The sequence below is a fragment of the Anarhichas minor genome, unplaced genomic scaffold (assembly GCF_050575085.1).
Source record: "Anarhichas minor isolate MPS153535 unplaced genomic scaffold, ASM5057508v1 ptg000012l, whole genome shotgun sequence".
Taxonomy (NCBI): Eukaryota; Metazoa; Chordata; class Actinopteri; order Perciformes; family Anarhichadidae; genus Anarhichas; species Anarhichas minor.
Window position 1 is genome coordinate 5,114,560 of NW_027466458.1, and position 20,623 is coordinate 5,135,182.

The 20,623-nt window shown below is 40.7% G+C and overlaps 1 protein-coding gene and 1 long non-coding RNA gene across 2 annotated transcripts in view; one reads left to right on the plus strand and one right to left on the minus strand.

The window, feature by feature from the left end:
* LOC142948634 (calcium uptake protein 3, mitochondrial-like) lies at positions 1-19,693 on the plus strand. Its single transcript, XM_076090767.1, has 13 exons — positions 1-112; positions 1,392-1,423; positions 2,178-2,256; positions 5,013-5,060; positions 6,213-6,295; positions 7,325-7,396; positions 8,042-8,083; positions 10,357-10,452; positions 16,550-16,644; positions 16,783-16,954; positions 18,370-18,478; positions 18,628-18,785; positions 19,625-19,693. Exons 1-13 carry the CDS (start codon positions 1-3, stop codon positions 19,691-19,693), a joined length of 1,167 nt encoding a protein of 388 aa, XP_075946882.1.
* The window catches only part of LOC142948635 (uncharacterized), a 19,232-nt gene continuing 16,011 nt past the window's right edge, over positions 17,403-20,623 (minus strand). Inside the window, exons 2-3 of the long non-coding RNA XR_012953532.1 lie at positions 20,268-20,341; positions 17,403-18,793 (exon numbers count right to left, since the gene is read on the minus strand). This is a non-coding gene — a long non-coding RNA (uncharacterized LOC142948635). The remainder of the gene's footprint in view (positions 18,794-20,267; positions 20,342-20,623) is intronic.

Here is a 20,623-nt window from a genome sequence, read left to right on the forward strand (position 1 = left end):
ATGTCGTCCCATGAGCATCGCTTCCGCACGTTCAGCTCGGTGGAGTATGACGGGCAGCTCTACATGACTCCACAGAACTTCATCGAGTCGGTCACCATGAACGAACCCAGAAGTATGTTTGCTGTTCGTATACTGTGTAGACACCACACTCTCCTGGCCCAAAGTCTCTTTAAACTTCAGTCAGAAAATGTCTCGAGTGTTACTTTGAGAGAAATTACATCCTCTAATTGCATCCGAGCCATTTCACGTTGACGTAGTTATACAGTTATTTTTATGACCTTGGTCCCATTTTCACCTGTACCCCAACATGTGGCTTATATCTGGACTGTATCAAGATTTTGATGCATTACATTTACATCTGACATCATGCATTCAATTTCCCTTTACCTAAAAGTACAGACTCCATTCACCGTCTTACAACATCCATTTTACTGAGCATTTGTGTTGGTTGGCTCCAAATATACAATTTGGGTTATATTTCAGTATTTGTAGGCTTTATTTTGTTTTAAATGTGCTTTTGATAACCAACTAAATTATAAGTGTTATGAGTTTGTAGATGGCCATCTCTGATCTAAAATTGATGTCCCAATATGGATCTCAGTGTCCTAACTATTGTTTATTTTTATTGAATCCAAGTTTTAAAACACTTAACTGTGTTTTAAGCATGTCTTTGCTGTTTCTGTCAGCCTGCTGCCAGTCGTAACAGATTAGTCCCGGCCAGACAGCCTCAAAGCAGATGGCTTTACAGCTATTGTTTAGTCTGTGGTTAATGTTAGTCAGACACACACACATACACGGACACACTCAACTTCTCAACATTCCAGTTGCTCGTATTTACCTTTTCTCTGAACCAGTAAATATCTAAACCAGACACTTAACTTTATTACAACTGGTTTCAAAAGGCCCCCTACAAGTTGAGGTTATCACAAACACCAAAATAGCAATTCCGTTCTTCAGCTGGTATGCGATTGTATTGCGTGCAAACTGTGCACCTGTATGTGTGTGTTTATATCAGCCCTGGCTCACTGACATACGATACAGCCGCACATACCCTCTCAGCAGCCGACATCCTCTAATGCCCCCTTTGAAGTTGAATTAGATGAACTTTGTTGTATAAAACAGAACAAAAGTAGCATGTGCTTTTACGGGGACATTCCGCATACTACAAAGACAAGCACGGGGCACTTTAGACGGTACAAATGGGCCTGTGATGATGACAGTGTATATACAGTGAGTGTGTCTGTGTGTGTTGGTGTGTGTGTTTTGTGACTGTACTCGGCACATTAAGACCCATTTCTAGATCATACAGATGTTATCTGACCAAGCCCACCCAAACTCTCTTCTCCTCTTTCCCTTCTTCTTCTCTCCTCTTTTGTCTGGTTCCCTGGCAGACAAGAAGCCCTGGAGGTCCCTGGCCAAACAGGTGGGCGACACACTCTTAATGCTTCTTTCCTCTGCTGTTGCAGGCATCTGTTGCATGTTACATCTGTTGCAGACTCCGCAAAGTTCAAATCCCCATTTTTCTTTCAATGTAAATGTAGAAGGTTCTACGTGTACAGTAGCATTATTGTACGATTGCACATTATTATCAGTTTCCTTGTCACTATATGTAAAGAAAAAAACAGGTGAAGGCAGATTTTAGTGGCCTCCACACTGCAATTAACTTAAGACTGATACATAGAGAAGGCAGTAGGTAAACTATATAGAGCCGTCCAGGTGTTTACAGTGTGGCTACTACATCAACTAGTAGTCTTCTTATTCCCCACCTTCTCCGAGCGTTACCTCCACCAGTTTATCAGTGGAAAGTGTTTTCATGCATGCGGTACACATTTGCATTACTGCTCTCTGCAGTACTACAGAGGTTACCAATTTACAAGCAATGGAAGTGCACAGCTCATGTTGTGTTAAAAAAAAGAAATAGAAAATGGCACTCCACCTATAACTTTTACACTTTTCACTTAATGGCAAGAAAAATAACTTGTTCTATACAATACTAGAATACATGTCAAGATGGATAGTTTTGTTGTGAATCCTTTCCCTCTTTTCATGGCATGATACCCTCACTCTCTCTCTTTCTGTCTTTGTGAATCTCATGGTTTGAAGTATCAAGGCGAAGCTCTGTGGTTGTGTGATATATCTCAGGCAACTCACTTGTAACCTGTGTGTTTTTGAACCAGGAGCTGGAGAAGATGTTGTCAGAAACTCCCCAAGTATGGAGAGGATCCTCCAAACTGTTTCGCAACCTGAGAGAACGAGGTCGGAGAGAACACACACGCACGCACGCACGCACACAAACACATATACACTTTAATAACACTGATGCAATAGTTATCGGAGTAGTCAGATAATAACGAAGGTCAGTGAATGTCGGTGGATTTGACTATTACAGTTTAATCTGCTTTGTAGATATATAATAGCTCCAATATAATATAGAAAATACCTATTTCAGTATAACTTGTGAACGGTTCAAAGTCTCTGTTGATATGAGGAGTAAGTGAGGACCAGTTCTTCAAATTCTACAGCATTCTTGCAGCTTTTAAGTGCACGGACACCAGGTTTTACCTGCCGATGTGTGACTAAATAGTGCTTGTGAGCTTGTGTGTGTGTGTGCGTGTGTCACTGTAGGTGTCTCTAATCCGAGGTTGGAGCCATGCTGTCCTTTCTTACAGCCAAACAACATGCTGAAAAAACTAAAAATAAACCTCCTCTCCTCTCCTCGCCTCTCCTCCTGATTGCATATTGGAAAAGAACAAATAATACAGCACCAAAGACAGAGAGAGAGAGAGGGAGAGAAGCTCCCCCTAATTAATGCGTTTGCATCAGCGTGTAACAGAGGAACCACACAGCCTGTGAGTGAATCCCCATAGAGATAATATAACCCACTCACACCGGGAGATGCTAAATATAACATTCCCTCTATTCCGCTACCATGATAGTGTTTTATACCTTCCAGCTAATGTATATGAGTGTGTCTTACATTTACACTTCAGTGACTAGTAACTAGGTCCATTGCCCTTATGCATTTTTGTTTAATTCAGTGAAATGGAGAGAGAAAACACAGAGTCAAATAACTGAGAGGAAATGAAAAAAAGACAGATGGAGAGAATTAGAAAAGGGAGCAGGAAAAAGGAAGACGACAAAAAAAGAGACACGAGGAGCGAGAGAGTGAAAATTAGACATAAATAAACAAGCAGTCGGGAGACGAAGAGAAACTGAAGAAGTTGTACAATGTAGAGGGATGAATGAAAGAGCACATAGAAAAATAGGAAAGAGAGAAAGTCTGTAAACCTATCCTAGGTCTTCATGGCAAGAGGAAGACAGTTATATACAGTGCATGTCTATTCGAATTGCTAGTGGCATACTGCCAAGACCACACACACACACACACACACTCCATCAGCATTCAACGATAATTATCTTTACATATTTGTTTTTATTACCGCTAAACAACTTGTTTGTCCATTCACACATTTATTCAATTCAACTTAATGCCGTCCCTCGTATAAGCTGTATATAAGTGTGTGTTTATATTATATATTTCTGTGTGTGTGTGTGTGTGTGTGTGTGTGTGTGTGTGAGTGTGATGTCAGGACATGCTCTCCTCTTCATGCCATGATGAGCGAGGACAGTTAAAATCCTTGGGATGGCTTTGTGAGGATGACAGAGCTATGCGTCAGACAAAGGAATGCTGTTGTCTATGTGTGTGCGTGCGTGCTGTAAAATATGTCAGTGTTGGTTGGCCATGTGTTACACTGACCTGGCACAGTACTTTGATTTAGAAACATCCATTGTATTCAGGGAATAGTATAAATAGTGTATGTGTACCCGTGGTTAGAGCATTATTCATAACAGAACAATCCCATTTTATCTTCTTAAAGACCTTTATCTCAGTCAGCAACAGTTATTGATATGGGCCTTTATGCCATTGTGATATTGACTTGTATTGTACAAATAGTTCATTGTGAACTTGAGTGAATTTGCAAGCTGGGAAAGTCTGCTGTATGTGGGGAGAGGGTGCGAGTTGTTAGGCCTGATGTGGACCTGCTAATTAAAATGATTAGGAGACTGTGGTGTGGGTTCTCAGTGGGATCAGATGTCAAATCAACCTTTTATTTTACTGTACATCTGATTCATTAGAACCTTTTTAGACTAACGTAACATTTTAAAATGTACAACTCATGAACATACATATTAGTACCGAGCTAAATTCTATTTTATTTAGACTGATCATTTACCTTGGATGAGAATTACTACCGGTTGACCCATCTTTTTATCCAGCAGCATGTCACCAAAAGTATGCGAGAATTAACACGCAGAATGAATTTTAGAAACCTGAGTAGTTTCAGAGTTTATCTCCTGCTCTCAGGGTACACAGGGAAAAGAGAATTCAGTTCCAAACCAGCTGCTCCACACAAAGCAGCCGGGCATCAGGAAAACACAAGGCGCACACTGGTGGTTTAACTGGTGTCATGTTCACCGACATGCATATACACACACACACACACACACACACACACACACACACACAGACATACACACATACATAGGAAAGCAGTCTCCCGTAACACTCAAGCAAGTCACCCTGAACTATCTGAACGATCAGACAGAAAGCGAAAAAGAGGGAGAGAGAGATGAGATGGAGCTACAAAGATTCCTAAATGGGCCTGAGGCAAGAAAGGATCACCTCCTAAACCATTTTTCACTTGCTTATCCAAACACAGACACATGCACATGCACACACACACCCCTACCAACCTGCGTCTTTACTTTCGACACTTGAGGTGTAGAAAAAGAAACGGTGTGTGGCCAAATGGCTGTTGGCAGCTGAGCTCCAGAAGACACATTTTAAGATGCTATCTTCTTGAAAGGAAGGATTATGTGTGTTAGTGTGTGTGTGTGTGTGTCAGGAGGCCGACGGTCTTTGAACATCTGTAAACATTGTGTGTGTGTGTGCGTGTGTGTGATGTATGTGACCTTTTCTTTAACTCCCTCTGTCTTGGTCTCATTACTAGGCATCATCTCATACACAGAGTACCTGTTCCTGCTCTGCATCCTGACAAGTGAGTCAATTCAGTCTCTACACATCCTCCTTCACTTCATCTCATCTTCTACATCCTTTCTCTCACGTTATTGTAACAGTATGCTGTGCTTTTTTTGGGAACTTAGGTTTTTTTAACTAAGGTATATGATATGAACTATACTCAGGCCCACCCAGGACTTAATAAGAGGCAATTATGACAGAAATCCGGTGGTTTTCCCCTTCCCCTTGGGGTGAGCAAGAAATTGTGAGAGAGAAGAGGAAAAGAATACCTACCTATAACCTTTCAAAACTTGAATATAGACAGGAATGTGAGGCTTATTTGCACTCATTACTCTCTGAGAACATCAGTTTACTGCACTGAACACTGTTACTGTATTGCATTTAGATATGTTCCCATTACACATTCAAAATTGTTCAATATTTCTGCTCTTCTTCCCCTCAAAATCAGGAATTTAACTATTTTTCTCCTTTGTAAATGATCAAGAAACCAAACTTTCAATGTTCAACATTCTTAGCATTATTAAGGGGGTGTTTTGCACACTGAGAGCAACCATTGATCATTAATCAGGAAAGGATTTGTGTTATTGCTTTTGGATTTAATTTATTTAATGTTAATTTGAGATTCTGTTGGGGAGATAACAAAAAGCCTTGGTTATTTTCTCACAAAAAATTGTTAGTGATAACTGAAATTCAGTTGCAAACTAGTCATGTGCGCTTTGTACCTGCTTGAGTTTCAAAAACAAAATCAAATTAATATGTAGTTGGACTTTCTTTCTTGGGTTTGTTCAAAAATGTCTTCAGTTCTCTTTGTTTATTTTCTGTAGCAAAAATGCGTTGTTATTTCTAGAATAAAGACATGAAGTTACCCAAGCTTTATTTGATTTGGTAGATCAACATCTATACCTGATATCTAAAAAAACAGGTAGTGTGGTATAGAACAATTTAAATGTAGCTCATAGTCCATATAGATTTAACCACCTGCCCCATCTCCCTCCTGTCTAGCCTATATGCCATTCTTTCCATGCTATTTCTAGATGTAGAATTGCCTTTAATACACACACACACACACACACACACACACACACACACACACACACACACACACACACACACACACACACACACACACACACACACACTCACCCTATGTGCTCTCCTCTCTGTTCTCCAGAACCCCATGCTGGCTTCAAGATTGCTTTCAATATGTTTGATGCAGACGGCAACCAGATGGTGGACAAGAGGGAGTTCTTGGTGGTGAGTCTCTGACACTGGGAGAAAATCCATCCCATGACTGAATTAATTTGTTATTATTAACATCACGTGTCGCTCCCATGGCAAAAAGGACAAGCTTAGGACATTAAAGATATTGACAATAAGTGTGAAGTGACTATTGGTGAAACAGGGATTCATGTTTTTATGTACCTTCAACCCCCACTGACATAGCAGAAGCTGCTTTTTGTTACATTTAAAGCATTTAAAAGCTCATTTTCAGTTCCCTTTCTCTGAGGACAGTGTTTAAATGTTCTGAGTAGCCTATCTGTAGCATTTCATTAGATTAAAACCTGCAGATTTTCAAATGAAAACACTGCTGCAGGCGGGAAGTGATCAGAATCCCTGTAGGGTCTGGTGGGAGTGGGAGGTAACGGTTGATGATCCTGTGGGAGCGGGCAGATGCCGGACCGGAAAAAAACATTCCCACGTTGAGGGTTTGGCAAGTTTAATTCAGACTTTGCCAAAAAACAACATCTGTAGTCAAATGAAGGGAATATTAATTTTAATATACCTCAAAATTAACAACGTCAGGAACTTTTGCGATCACACCTCATAAGTATTTCCGGAGATATCCCTTTATAAATCATACTGCAATGTTTGGTTTAGTGCTGTATGTAACAACTGTCATTATTAATTCAAATGAATAACAAAAATTAATGAAAATATAGTTGATGCTGCTGCTTTCCTGGGCCAGTACATTGAAAGTGAAATACAAAGAAACAACAACTTTCTCTCCAAATTAAGTAAAGTTATTAACACTTACAGCTGCAGTTTTCTGCCAGATGTGATTCAGGATTGATTTACCTTTAAAAATAAGCACAACTAGAAAACCAACACTCTCTTAATCACGTTGTCAAAAGGGCCAGTGCTTGAGTGGCATCTTAGACACACACGGCAAAGATGTACAACTCTGTAAACTCAGTAAATGTTTATGAACATTTAAGCTTCATACAGGGCTTTGAATCTGCCTTTGAATTGTCACGAAGACCCTCATTGTCTTTTACATTACAGCTTCAGGAGATCTTCCGGAAGAAAAATGAGAAGAAAGGGAGGAAAGGAGATGTTGACAAGTCAGCACAGCTGGTAAGAAAGTTGGTAACGCAGGACGAGGGCGTGTTTGTGTGTAAGGGGAGATTCATTTGTAAGGAGATACAATTCTGTCACTATAAAAGAAAGTATTTGTGGACATGGACTTTAGTAATGGCGCTATCATCAGTGGGGTAAACTTCAAACAAAAATATCCAAAATGTCCGGGAGGTTAATATAACAGTAAAAAGTAAACAGCACTTTAAAGTTACTTCCCTCTTAAAATGGCATTTCATGGCATTCCATGGAATTGGTCCGACCAGGTGAATATTAGCTTCTTACAAACATATCAATACTGGCACATGTATTGGGTAATATCAAGACATGTCAGTGTGAATGTGACACTTTTCCTCACACACATACATTTTTACAAACCATCTGTGCACAGTGTTGTAATGCAAAGTGAGTGTTGTTGTAAAATGTGATCACAGATGTGTTGAAAATGACTCGTCCCTCTGCAGAGCGTATCCACGGCCTCTCTGCATGTACTAACATGTCTTTTACCTTCTCTCTTCCTCCCTCCTCCTCTGTGACTGCATGCTCTGTCCTCCTCTTCCACGTGTCTCTCTCTCTCTCTCTCTCTCTCTCTCTCTCTCTCTCTCTCTCTCTCTCTCTCTCTCTCTCTCTCTCTCTGTGTGTTAGAGTATGCAGCTCTATGGATATCAGGTTGCCCCCATGAACAGCGTATGTATCCAAAACCGCAAACCTTTAGTCTACTTTCGGTTCATTTTAACCCTTTAAAGAAATTGATGGAACCGTCACCTGGTTCTTGCTTAATATTTACTGTACAGACACACAAGTGGAATCAACCTTCTCATCTATTTATGAAAATGTTGAACTGTTCCTTTAATTTCCCCTCAACCTTTTAAATATTGCAATTCGCACAAGACATATATTGCTGCATCTGTCAAATTATAGTCGTGTAGTATATAAATTGATACAGCAATGTATGGGGGGATTATTAGGCATATAATAGGTTCATGCTAGAGGCAAGTGTCACTGACAGATTCTCCTAATGAATCTCATAATCCAACACCAGTTTCAATACCTGCTGGGCATCTGGATAATCAAGTCAAATTCACCCTGTGTTGTTGGGGATATTTTTCCTCATCCTGGGGACTCTTGGGGTTTGGTGGGTGTAAATGTCAATTATATTGGGATACTTAGGGTTCTGTTTAATGCATCTGTCAGCCACTTTTGTGTCCTGACCTGGTCTTTGAAAAAGCCTTAACCCTGACCCAGTCCACATGATCCTTTGTTGTCAGTAAAACATACACTGCAGACTTCTTAAAAGGATGAATGGACAGAAAGAATAAGCGGGATAGAGAGAGAGGCTTCCTTCAAGACAGACTGTCCATCTGTCAGGTCAGCTGGGTGATTGATCGAGGAAGGATGGCAGAGGGTTGGATGAATGGAGAGAGGGACGCGGCAGAGGAGTAATAGATTCAAGGGGTCAGGAGAGATGAACTCTTACAAAAAGAGAGTGATGTGATTTAGAAAGACTCGAGGCACTCTAAAGCGACCAAACACAATCAGACACTGACCATTCAAACTGTTTTAGGACGCATGCTGTTTGTTTGGCAGTGTGTGTGTTCCTGTTGGGGGTTTTGTTATTGCACAGGAGAGAGCAGGAGATTTTTTTTACTGTGGGAGGTCTTGTCTATAGACAGAATGTTGCTTCTATTGTGTGTGCTGCACAGTCTCACTTACAGGAAGAAAGCGAACAGGTTGTCTGCTGAGTTGTATGGCATCCAAAATGTAAAATGTGTGTCGGATTTGGCGGCATCTAGCGTTGAGGTTGCAGATTGCAACCAACTGAAACTTCTCCCACATGCCGAAAATAGCGAATGGCCCTATCTAAAGCCAGTGTTTGGTTTGTCTGTTCTTGGCTACTGTAGAAACATGGTGACCGGCTCTGAGAAGAGGGCTTGCTTCTTATATAGATTTTAAAAAATGGCTCATTCTAAGCTAACAAAAACTATTCTTATTTTAGGGTGATTGTAAGATAACATACTCATTGATCTTATTTTCCATTTCTGCCGATAGATCCCCTAAATGCTACACACTGTTCCTTTAATAAAATGTGAATTTTTTTTTACATACAATTAAGACTATCTTGTTTAATTAAAAAAATTCTTTAGTTAAAAGTTTAATTTAAGAAAGACATATTCACTTTTCGGTCACACCTATTGATACACATATAAAGCTGGAAACCAAAATCAACACAATGATAATAATGGAATTTGGACGCTGCAATACTCAAATGTCTCAAATGTCCTGAAGTTACAACGATAACCACTGAAGGCTTCCCGACCTCAGTGGTAATGAATATTTACTAATGGAGATGGAATACAGTGCAGCAAAAAAAAACATCAGGGGGATGTTTACTGTCCAGTCTCTATAAGGACTATTAGCATTCTTTCTTTCTCTCTATTTCACACACACACACACACACACACAGTCCTCATCCTGTCAGTGTTGTGATGGATAGCTGCATTGTCACTGTGAAGTTAGTAGCGGTGCAGGGTCATTTTAAAATGGCTGCTACTGCGTTCTCCCCGGAGAGACAGACGAGGTGGGTGGTCAGGAGCCCAGCAGCGCGGTTGTCTTTTGTAAAGGCCGGACACACTCTGAACAGAAGCAGCATGACAGCGATATGTTCAGCTGGTTCACTTTCATAAATATATATTATAAATGTTATAGAGGAGAACTTGCTTTTGGGTGGATGAATTGTATTAACTATCTAATAATACTGAATGTGACACTGTTAATTAATATGCAGTATTTGTACTGTATATGTAATGTAGGGATTTAAAAAATCTTCAGGAAGTCACCTTCATGAATCTGTTTGTGTATATTGAGATATGATAAAGTGAATATTGGAAGCTGAAGTTTACTTCCTGAAGTTGTAAAGTTGTAGGTGAACTGACCCTGGTCCTGCTTGACCGCTCCTACAGGTGCTAAAAAAAGACAGTCAGGAGTTTGTGGCGCGGAGTTACTGGGACGTTCTGAGGCGAAGCGCCAGTCAAGTCCTCTTTTCTGACCTGGCGGAGGTACACAGATCCTTCTGTCCTCTGTCACTACATCCCTCCGTTCTTCCTCCTTCGCTCTTACTCTTCAGTTCCCTGTCGTAAATGTTGCTCTTCCAACGAGTCCCGTAGAAGCAGAATAATGTAGCCGCATCAAGCCTGGCCAGAATAAGACCAACAATGTTTACCTTCAAAATAAAGCTTTGAAGGCCTAATCTTTGAATTCTGCAGCAATCATCCTAACTGCTCATATTAATGTGGACCGAAAGATTATTTCTTTAAATGCTGTTTTTAATTTTTGTCATGGCTAAAAGACAAGAAGGAACCAAAAATAGTTTGTGGGCTTGTTGTAGAAATCACCATTTGATCAGCACTTTTATTCTGGTTTGGCTCGATACTGATCATTTCTTCCTTTCTTTCCCAAACATTACATAGATTACCATCTGCCATCTCACTGTTTTACAAACCTTAGTACAGAAACTACTGTCATTCCTCCATTCCTTTTCCCCATGTGAGATCATTTCTGTTTGGATGAGCTCTAAAAGACTTCCCTGCACTAAACACAATATGTTCATCTAATTGATCTATTCTAAAACCGAAAGAAAATTATGGGAAAATATTTCTTTCTTGGGATAACTTCAGGCTCCTCCAAAGTTCTTCCCCATTTCATTGTGTCACTCCGTTATTCCTAATCAACAAATACTACAAGAACTTGTTTATATTTGTTGTTGTTGATTCTAAATAATTTAATCCACTATACTGATGTGACGGTATTGATCCAATAACTGTAGATGACAGATACTGTACTGTGCGTATTCTGGTAACCTGTTCTGTTTCTCACCTGCCTTCTGTCATTTAGTCTCTTTGTTATGCTGTTGTATGTGTATCTGTGCCTTGTCATCTGTGCTGTGTTGTGGCTAGTGTCGCAGCTTTGGTGTCAAATCATTCTTAATTTACACCTCAACATGTTTTAATGAAACTGGTGTAATAATAGGAAGGCTGACTGCCGAGCACATATACAAATGCCCTGATCATTATAGCACCACACAGTTTAATTTTAGTCATTTTGAGTATAGTAGTAGTATAGTAGTTCTATACTGCTTCAGAAATTCAAACCAAATGGTGACCTAAACTATACCTGCGGCTAGCAGGCTCTAGCTCCAAACCACCCTCAAAAGTATCTACTTCCATTCAAGTCATTTTCGACAGAATTAATAGAGAAACAATACTAACAGTCTACAGCGATGCTAGCAGCTTTGTGGGGCTGTACGCTTAGCAGTGCTTTGAGCTAAATGCTAACATCGACACACTAACATTAATGATGCTGACATGTTAATGTTTAGCCGGCACTAAAGACAAAGTACAGCTGAGGGGAATGTGATTATTTTTGCAGGTATTTAGTCATAAAATATAATGTTTTCACGGTGTAAAGTAAGGGGATCACTTAAGTTATTACTATTCAACCTGTGTTGATTATAAATGTCTTTACAACATTTCAAGGCAATCCATAGAATAATTGCAAAGAAATTTCTAAAAAACAAAGACATGTGGCAGTAGAGAAAGAAGTCAGGGGATCACCAAGGTCAGTAGGATTCTTCCTCTGGGGACCATGAATATCTATAAAATTGAGTCGCAATCCATCCGACAGTTTCTGAGATATTTTAGTCTGGGCAAAAGTGGTGGATAAACCAGCTCTTTTTGGCAAAATCACATTTTGGCTTGTTCATGCACAATGTAAATTGTCTTTCCGATATGTCCAACACAAGGTCAAGTTGCTGGTAATGATTACTAACAGACAACAGCGCTAGCAAGCTAAGTGACTAATGACAGGCTATGTGCTGTGGTGGCAGCGGAAGCTGAGGTGGAGATAATGACAGTGGCGCGTAATGGGACTGACCTTGTATTTACACCGAGCAGCCTTTCATCTTCCGGGATGTCAGACGGACAGAACAGACGAATCAGACAGAGGGGGGAGGATGGGAGGAGGGTAACAATAGGAAGACAAACAGGGACATGAACAATTTGAGGGATTAAAACGTATAAATAAATGTAGCAAAAAGTAAGACTTGGGTACACAAATAAAAGAAAAGGGGATCAACTAGAGAGAAAAAACATTGGAATTGTAGCAAACCAGATCAGATAAGTTGAAAACCTGAGGGCGAAGAAAAGATAAAATCAGAGACAACAAACAGGTGAGAGAGGCCCAAGGAAGATGACGGGGAGAACAAATGTTGAGGAACAAAGTGGGTGGGGAGAGAAGAAGTTCGGGAAACGCATTTAGGGGAAAAGAAAGAAGCAGGTTATATTTAGGGAAAGATGTGTTTACTCAACAGATTAGTCACCATTATACCTCTTTGCTTTTGTCTGGAGAAGGAAGGACTGACTGACAGGCTGAGAAGGAGGGAGGAAAGGAAAGAGCGAATCATCTCTATATTTGTCAGGTGTGAGGAAAAAGGAAATCAGAGCAGGATAAGAGGGAAAGAAGTGATAGAAGAAGGAAACAAAAATAATGAGTGAAGGTGTGAAATAAAAATAAACGGGGGTTTGCAGGGGAAAAGAGGAAGGTGTCGTTGTTTTTACCCTGCAAAGTCCGACTGACTGACTACTAAAGTCCGACAATGAGCTCTTCCTCCGAGGTATATTACTCACAGATAGAGGAAGACCGTTTAGTGTTTACATCAGTAATTACTGTTTTTACCTTCAGCTTCATGATCAAAGTCTGTTGAGGCTCACACTCACACAGATGGACAAAGAGACACATGCATACACCAGGTGTCGGGCCTTGTGGGCGGAGTAACCATTACGTCTTCATGGGGATGATGAGCTCACACTGGTGCTGCCACACTTCCAGGAATGATAAGCTTGTTATGATCCGTTTGGCATTACGTCTTTTTCGAGGTTAGGCTGACGTTCGCTCTGCCAAAGACAGAACCAATTATAAAATTTAGCAAAAAGGGAGAAAAATTCTCACAAATTCTGTTCAGTGACAGAGAAATCCTGCCTGAGAAGCTTTTTTGGGTCACTAATCATACATTTTTTTATATTAACAATGGATCAAATCATAATGTGAAAGGTTTCACTCAGTGATGAACCCACAGAGGTTTACCACTCGACTCTGCAGTTTCCCTTAGCTCTACAAAGTGCTTTAGCGTCATTCAGCTCATTGTCTTGGCTTGATGGTCCACAGCTTGACTGTTTTGGTCTCATCAGCCTTGCTTTCAGCAGCTGCAGGCAGCTGTTTACGGTGAAAAAGCTCAGATAAAGCGACTGTACACAACCTGCCAGGCACCAAACAGCAGGCACAGGGACTCGCATGGTGAACATAGTGGAGCATCTACCAGCTAAAGAGACGGACATTTCCCTCACAAGTTGCTGGGGAACAATTTTGGCATTCAGACACACTAACTCCAATTCTTTTTGACAAATGTATTAGGCGATAATATGTCCATGTTGTGTTAACAGCTTGTTCTGCTGCCACCAAAAAAATCGTTCTTTCTAAAAAATCTTTGATTTCATTGATTTGATAGATTTCCCATGGTGCACAGCATCCAAATATCAATAACATCTTGTTAGTTCGCTCAATTCAACTGAAATCAAATACTACAACTAAAGTGCACTTCACTCAATATACTGTTTTACTACGTGAACCCATGTAATCTTAAATCACCTGACCAACTGGATTTTCACATAATTAAACCTCTTTTGGATAACTAAGTCACTGCAACAGGGATTAGACAATGATAGATTCATTAGGAATGCCTTTATTACATGTATCCATGTTCAAAAGATGGACAAAGGGATTGGCAGTAAAGTGCCTCTTTATCATTGAAAGAGCAAAACAAACTTTAAGATTATGGGAAGAATAGGAGGGATATGGTGAAAGGAAGGAAGAGAGGCAGAGAAACACCACCTGGATGCTGTCTAGATGCATGAACAGCTCATGTGTCATAAAGACATCAGTGCGTCAGATAAAAGAGTAAAAAAAAAAAGTATTTTTGTCCTGTTTGTCCGTAATCAGAGGCTTAATGAAAAGACCCTCAAATAAGTGAGACACCGAAAACAAGACAGTGAAATGATACGTCTGTAACTGTTTCACTTTGTCTATGTTTATCTAAAAGAAGTCTTCCTAATCAAAGACTGAAAGACCAGACTGCAGCGTGAATCAGAATTTTACACTAATGTGTGTGGTCCTAAAACAGGGTTTACTTTTACTGCTTGTTTCCCAGTAGACAAGGTATGGACATATGTAACCTGTGATGGGCGATCCCAGGTTGTGTGTATGTGTATCAATCTTAAGGGTTTCGATACAAAAAGGAGGAAGAACTGATCTATCAAATGCTTTACATTTTAGAAACTAATGGAGGTTTTGGCAGCTTAACACAGCCAGTAACTTTTGATACCAGTTTCACCATAATAATAGAAAAACATTCTCCTGATTTCCTTGAGACTTGTCTTTGGAACGTAACTTGAACAGTAAACTATGTTTTGTCTCCATCAATTATCCCTGCACCTCATTTATAATCATTTGCTATCTTTTGAAAGAATGAACACACATTTTTGTCACAACCAACAACTACTCTTGTTTGACATTTTCCTCTTGTCCCACGTCGGATTTTAGGATTTTACTCTTAAGGTAGAACCACGAATGGCATCGTGGCAGTGATGATGATAATTATGTTGATGATGGAAATGGCATAAATGCTTTTCCTCTTTACATGAGACATGAGATTCCAGCCAATCTTATGTCTGCATATACCTCAGCATGGCAGTGGATTGGACAGGGAGGGGGGGGGGGGGGGGGGGGGCGTTGGCTGGGTGGGGCATGGCAGGGAGAGAGAAAATAAGATGGCCGTTTGACGTCCTCTCTTTCTGCACCGACGCTGGCTGAGTCTTTTCTGGAACTGCTCAAAAGCACAGTCACCTTTTTCTGAGATACATATGTCTGGGAGCATAAACATAGGAACACACTGATATACACATACTGTCTCTAAAAGGCTCACGGAAATGCTAAGCAACAGATTATAGCATGACAACAAACTTGTTGAATATGTTTCACATGACCAGGATCATTCAGTAAACATAGACTAAGATTGAAGAACATGTAAACAGAGTAAATATATAAAAAGGGGGAAAAAAAACCAAATAAAACAATGCAAAGTTGCAAACACGACACTATAATTCTCGTCCGTTGACGGAAAAAGGTGGAATCGGCTCTCGTTCTCTGCATTTGTGCTTACGTGGGTTTCGTTCCGTGCTGCTGTTGTTTGTGATTAAAGGTTGTGTACGGGTGTGTCAATGTGGCATTCGCAGAGAAGTGCATGGGATGTGGTGGCTTTATTGTGTCTGTGTATGTTTGGCAGCTTAGTGTTATGTGTTTGTCCGTCTCCCCCTTAGTTGGTTTTCCACATGTGTTCGTTCTTTGCCTCTTCTCTGTTTCTCTCACCTCTTCTGTTTTCTCTCTGTCGACAACACTCCCCCCACTTTGTAGAACATTTGCACGACTCTGTTTTTCATTGTGTCCCTGTATCTTTTTGTGTTCTGCTACCCTGAGCACTGGTCTGTGTTTCATGCTGCTACGGCAATACTCCTCATCAGTCTAGGCAGCATGGAAAAAAATACCTCTCATTTAATTTCCTTCCTTTGCTTTCAAAAACCAATGATAAGGACTATCATGACTGTTTTCTTTTATGTTAATTTTACCTTGTTTCCCCATTTTACCTGCTCATTTTTATACTTTGTTGTACTGAAAGCTTTGATAGCGACACGTTTCCACCATGTTTAATGAGCTGAACCCGCCTGTTATTCATCAAAGTGATACCCATCCCATTTAAGAGGTTAAACTTAAACATTGTTGCTGCCTAGACTGGCATGTTTGACGTCACGATGGCCGCTGACTGTTTGTCTGAGCTGATTCGTTTGATTGACGTTTGTTGTTGCTCCTCTGGCGCACGGTCTGCAGCAGAAACCTGCTTCCTGCTAGCCTGGCACCACGGTTGCCATGTTTGGATTGATGATGGACTCGTCCCGCCCACTGCTTCTCCTCAGAACACAATACTTGGTGTTTATTGATTAGTCACTCATTGATCCTCTCTCTTGCTATCGCTTCTCTGATGATTCTTAGCGAGCAGATGAGAGTATCACGATTGACACCACCCTTTTGGTCCATTTCTTTGGGAAGAAAGGGAAGGCAGAGCTTACATTTGATGACTTCTACAGGTACTAAACAACATACAGTGGACAGCATGAAATACAGGCCAATGCTGTAAACAATATTAATCAAATCACAACATAGTAACATGTTCATTTTGAGTAAAATCTATTTTTTTCTCCTTCCCATCCCTTGCGGTTTTTCAGGTTTATGGATAACCTTCAAACAGAGGTGTTAGAAATTGAGTTTCTCACCTACTCTAAAGGGATGACCACCATCAGCGAAGAAGACTTTGCCAAAATCCTGCTTCGCTTCACCAATGTGGAAAACATCAGTGCCTACCTGGAGAATGTCCGCCATTGTATACCCGATGAGAAGGTACGGTACAAACATGCACGCTGTTCTTTAACGGGGGACGAACAACAGGCGAATCAACAGCTGTGCAAAAGATTGAAAATACACAAAATCTTAATTTGAGTTCATGTTGACTACTTGTGTGTGAATGGATCAGCACAATGTAAAGTCATTTCTGTTTGGAGAATGTTGGATAAAGCTACATTAACACTATAATGTATGCTGTAGTTTAAAAACAATGTTTATGATAACAATGAAAACCATCCATCGCACCGTTACCGCCTTTTAGAAATCAATGGCTCCCATAAGGGGGTCAACATAATCAGTTTACAGTTTTAAAAAAATGACCCTCTGTGTAATGTGGACTTCAGCTTCAGTAACTCAAAGTAGAACTGTGGAGAAAAAATACAAAAGGGTTTTGACCAGGATTTTGGATCGTCGTTATCTTCTTTCGATAACACCAGATCTCTCCTAATCCTTTACCGGTTTCATTTCTTCTCCTTGCTTTATGGGTGCTCCCACCCTCCAGCCATCTAGAGCGTCCATCATTTCCCACCACTATCTATGCCTGAAGCTGTTGTGGCTCTCCACACTTCAACGCTTCACCGCCTCACACGACCACACACACACACACACTTGACTGCACTTCCAGCTACATGTGAATGTCTTATCTATCTATCTATCTATCTATTTACACATTGGCGTGTGGTCCTTATGCAACCCAACTCTATTTCTGTCCCTTCCTTCTTTCCTTTTCATGCTGTGGAAGAAGCAGGAGGTTGGTCTCGGCTTCGTACAATACGCAACCTGCAGTTACAATCTGTCAGTCTAATCTGCTATTTAGTTACTTCTTTGTTTCTACATTTAAGGGAAGACTTCTTTTTCTATTTATCTCTGTACTTTAATCTGCATCTTTTTATGTGAACCTGTAAAAACTGCATTTCCTTATTTGTTTCAATTTATGGATTTATTTTTAATTATCTACTGTTTGTTATTAAACTAGCCGTTATCAGTTGGATCTTGATTCGCCGCAGAGAGCATGGGGCGGTTACGGCTACTTGTTGAATGGCTTCAGCATCATTAAAGTATGCAACTGGGTTATGAAACACTGCAAGAAGGTTTGAAATGCTCCATATCATGCACACTCAATCCTGTAATTAATGACCTTTCACGTCATTAATAGGACTATTTCATGGAATCTCTCAGTTATTGATTGATAGTATGAGTTATGGTCAGCCGATATTTTTTGTTTATTGTGGTTCGTTAATATTTCAGTGGATGTGCCTTGAATGCCGTATACCCGTCTGTCAACGTCCCTTTGGATGGCAGTCTGTGCTCAAACACTCATTACGTTCATTTTAAAGCTACTTTTTCTCAATGCTTCTCCCTAAAGTAATTGTGTGGGCTGTTCATGCGTGTTTTTTTTCCTGCTATTTCAGGGAATCACCTTCGATGAGTTCAGATCGTTCTTCCAGTTTCTCAACAACCTCGAGGACTTTGCCATTGCCATGCAGATGTACAATTTTGCCTCTCGCTCCATTGGACAAGGTAGGAAGAGAGCGGGGGGGAACAGCGGCTACAGGCACCGAGGGTCTGAGCGTACACACACACACAGCTGGTGTGCTCTTTCCCTCTAGCTTGGTGCACAACAAGTGACCGAAAATGATCAAAACAGTTTTTACTCTCTCTCCTACCAGATGAGTTTGCAAGAGCGGTGTACGTGGCCACTGGGCTGAAGCTGACACGGCACCTTGTAAACACCATCTTCAAGATCTTTGACGTGGATCACGATGACCAGCTCTCCTACAAGGAGTTCATCGGCATAATGAAGGACCGGCTGCACAGGGGAGGAAGGGTGAGGAACTGTGTGTGAAAGAAACAGAAGGAGTGTTGCCAGTTTAGAAAAAGCACTCTTAGATGAGTCTCTGTAACAGCTAGGCCGCCGGCTGTTTAAAAGGTTCTTTCCATTCATTGTAAGGATTACAATATACATTGGGATTTTAAAACAGCAATGGCCGTTCTGCCATTGCAAAAAGGGGCTCATGTGCACTGGCATCTGCAAAGACTACACCGAATAGAACAATAAGCTGATAAAAGGCCGTAGGTCAATTTGAATTGAACAGGGATGCAAAGATGTCTAAATATAGACACGGTTGGGTTTTTTCAAGGCCATGCAGGTAGACAGCTTTTCAGGAAGAATCCGGTAACAACATCAATGAATTAATTGAAGTGCTAAAAAATTGGAAATCACCTTGAGCCACTTCATAGTCTTGTTCCCAAGGATGGATACTGCCCTCTAGTGGTGTATTGTGATACAATACTATATTCCAGAGCATCATTTCCAGCAGAAGCGAGACACACACGAGTAGTCAGCTTGTTACAAGTTTGCCTGATATGCCACAAACGTCACTAGCATTGCACAGCAGTGAGCCCGATTTATGACCCTATTGGCTCCTTTGGATGCTTTCTTGGCCTCACAGTCTCGGCTTATTAACAGTGATCTCTCTTTCTCTCCCTCTCTCTTTGCTTTGCTTTCATCCTCAATCTCCTCTCTTTTGGACACACTCATCTGTTCTGCCATGGTTCCAACCTGTCCTGTGTTACAACACACCATCTTTTGTCTCCCCTACCTCTTCTCCCTGTGTTTTCCCTTCTTCCCCCTTTGTGTCTTTCCTCTAACCACTGACCTCTCAGGGCTATAAATCTGTGGAGCGCGCCACCTCTTTTAAATCCTGTCTGAAGAAGGAGCTGGCAAGCAGATAAGTAACACCCATAACAGAAAGTCGGACACTGTTTTCATCATTTTCATTTTACATCTGGAGTTTATGTACATTTCTTTTGTAAAACACGTTAATCACTTATTGGGACGTGACAACAGCATCAGCCAAAATCCTACTCCTCAGTGACGTTTTCACTTTGCTAGCGAGCTAAGTCTCTCTTTAATAGCCTACACCTCCTTTAGAAATAGATGCCATGTTTAGATTTGTTCATCACACTTTCTAGTCAAGATAACTATTACTTTTTAACTGGTAAATTGTTAAGGTCACTACACAGAGTGCCAGTACGTGTACAGAGTTGCAACAGTGGGTTCCTCAATGTCTTCGTTTTGGAGATTCCTGAATGTGTGGACAGCTCAAAATTATCGAAGTATTTTTCAACTTATTAAATCACTGTCCCTCCCTTTAGCACTTTCATCCAACAAACAGGATGAGATAAAGGAAACACCTCTGAGTTTCTATTTGGTTGTGACTGGAATATTTGTAGCTATAGTATAACAGTTAAAAGAACTGACTTCTGACTCCCTGCATGACTGTGCCTCCCTTTGCTCTGTGTTTACCAGGTGAAGGCCCGACACCACACCTCCTTCTCCGGCTGTGTTCGCTCTGGGGCCAGACGAAAAGTGCACCAGCTCTGGAGGAGATACAAAGAGAAGCTGTAGTGGATAAGAGAGAAAGAAGGCAGAAAAGATATGAAGGACGAAGTCTGATGATGGAATAAATCAAACTGATCTCTGTATAGTCAGTGGCCTGAGTTAGCGACGTTGTGTTTTCAAGGGCAGATCTCCATTGGTCCTCCAAAGCAGATAATAACTACAAGCATGCCCGCACACAGCAGACTGATGTTCTGTACGATGATAACAAGCAACATCACTCCTTGTTTTCATCTTCATTAATGCCAAGTATGATTTACAGT

Bases quoted from the DNA above. Each gene is read 5' to 3' on its own strand.
- LOC142948634 (XM_076090767.1), top strand. From the start codon at position 1: ATGTCGTCCCATGAGCATCGCTTCCGCACGTTCAGCTCGGTGGAGTAT. The intron at 7,397-8,041 runs GTAAGAAAGTTG...TCTGTGTGTTAG, and splicing joins TTGACAAGTCAGCACAGCTG to AGTATGCAGCTCTATGGATA. The intron at 18,479-18,627 runs GTAGGAAGAGAG...CTCTCCTACCAG, and splicing joins CTCTCGCTCCATTGGACAAG to ATGAGTTTGCAAGAGCGGTG.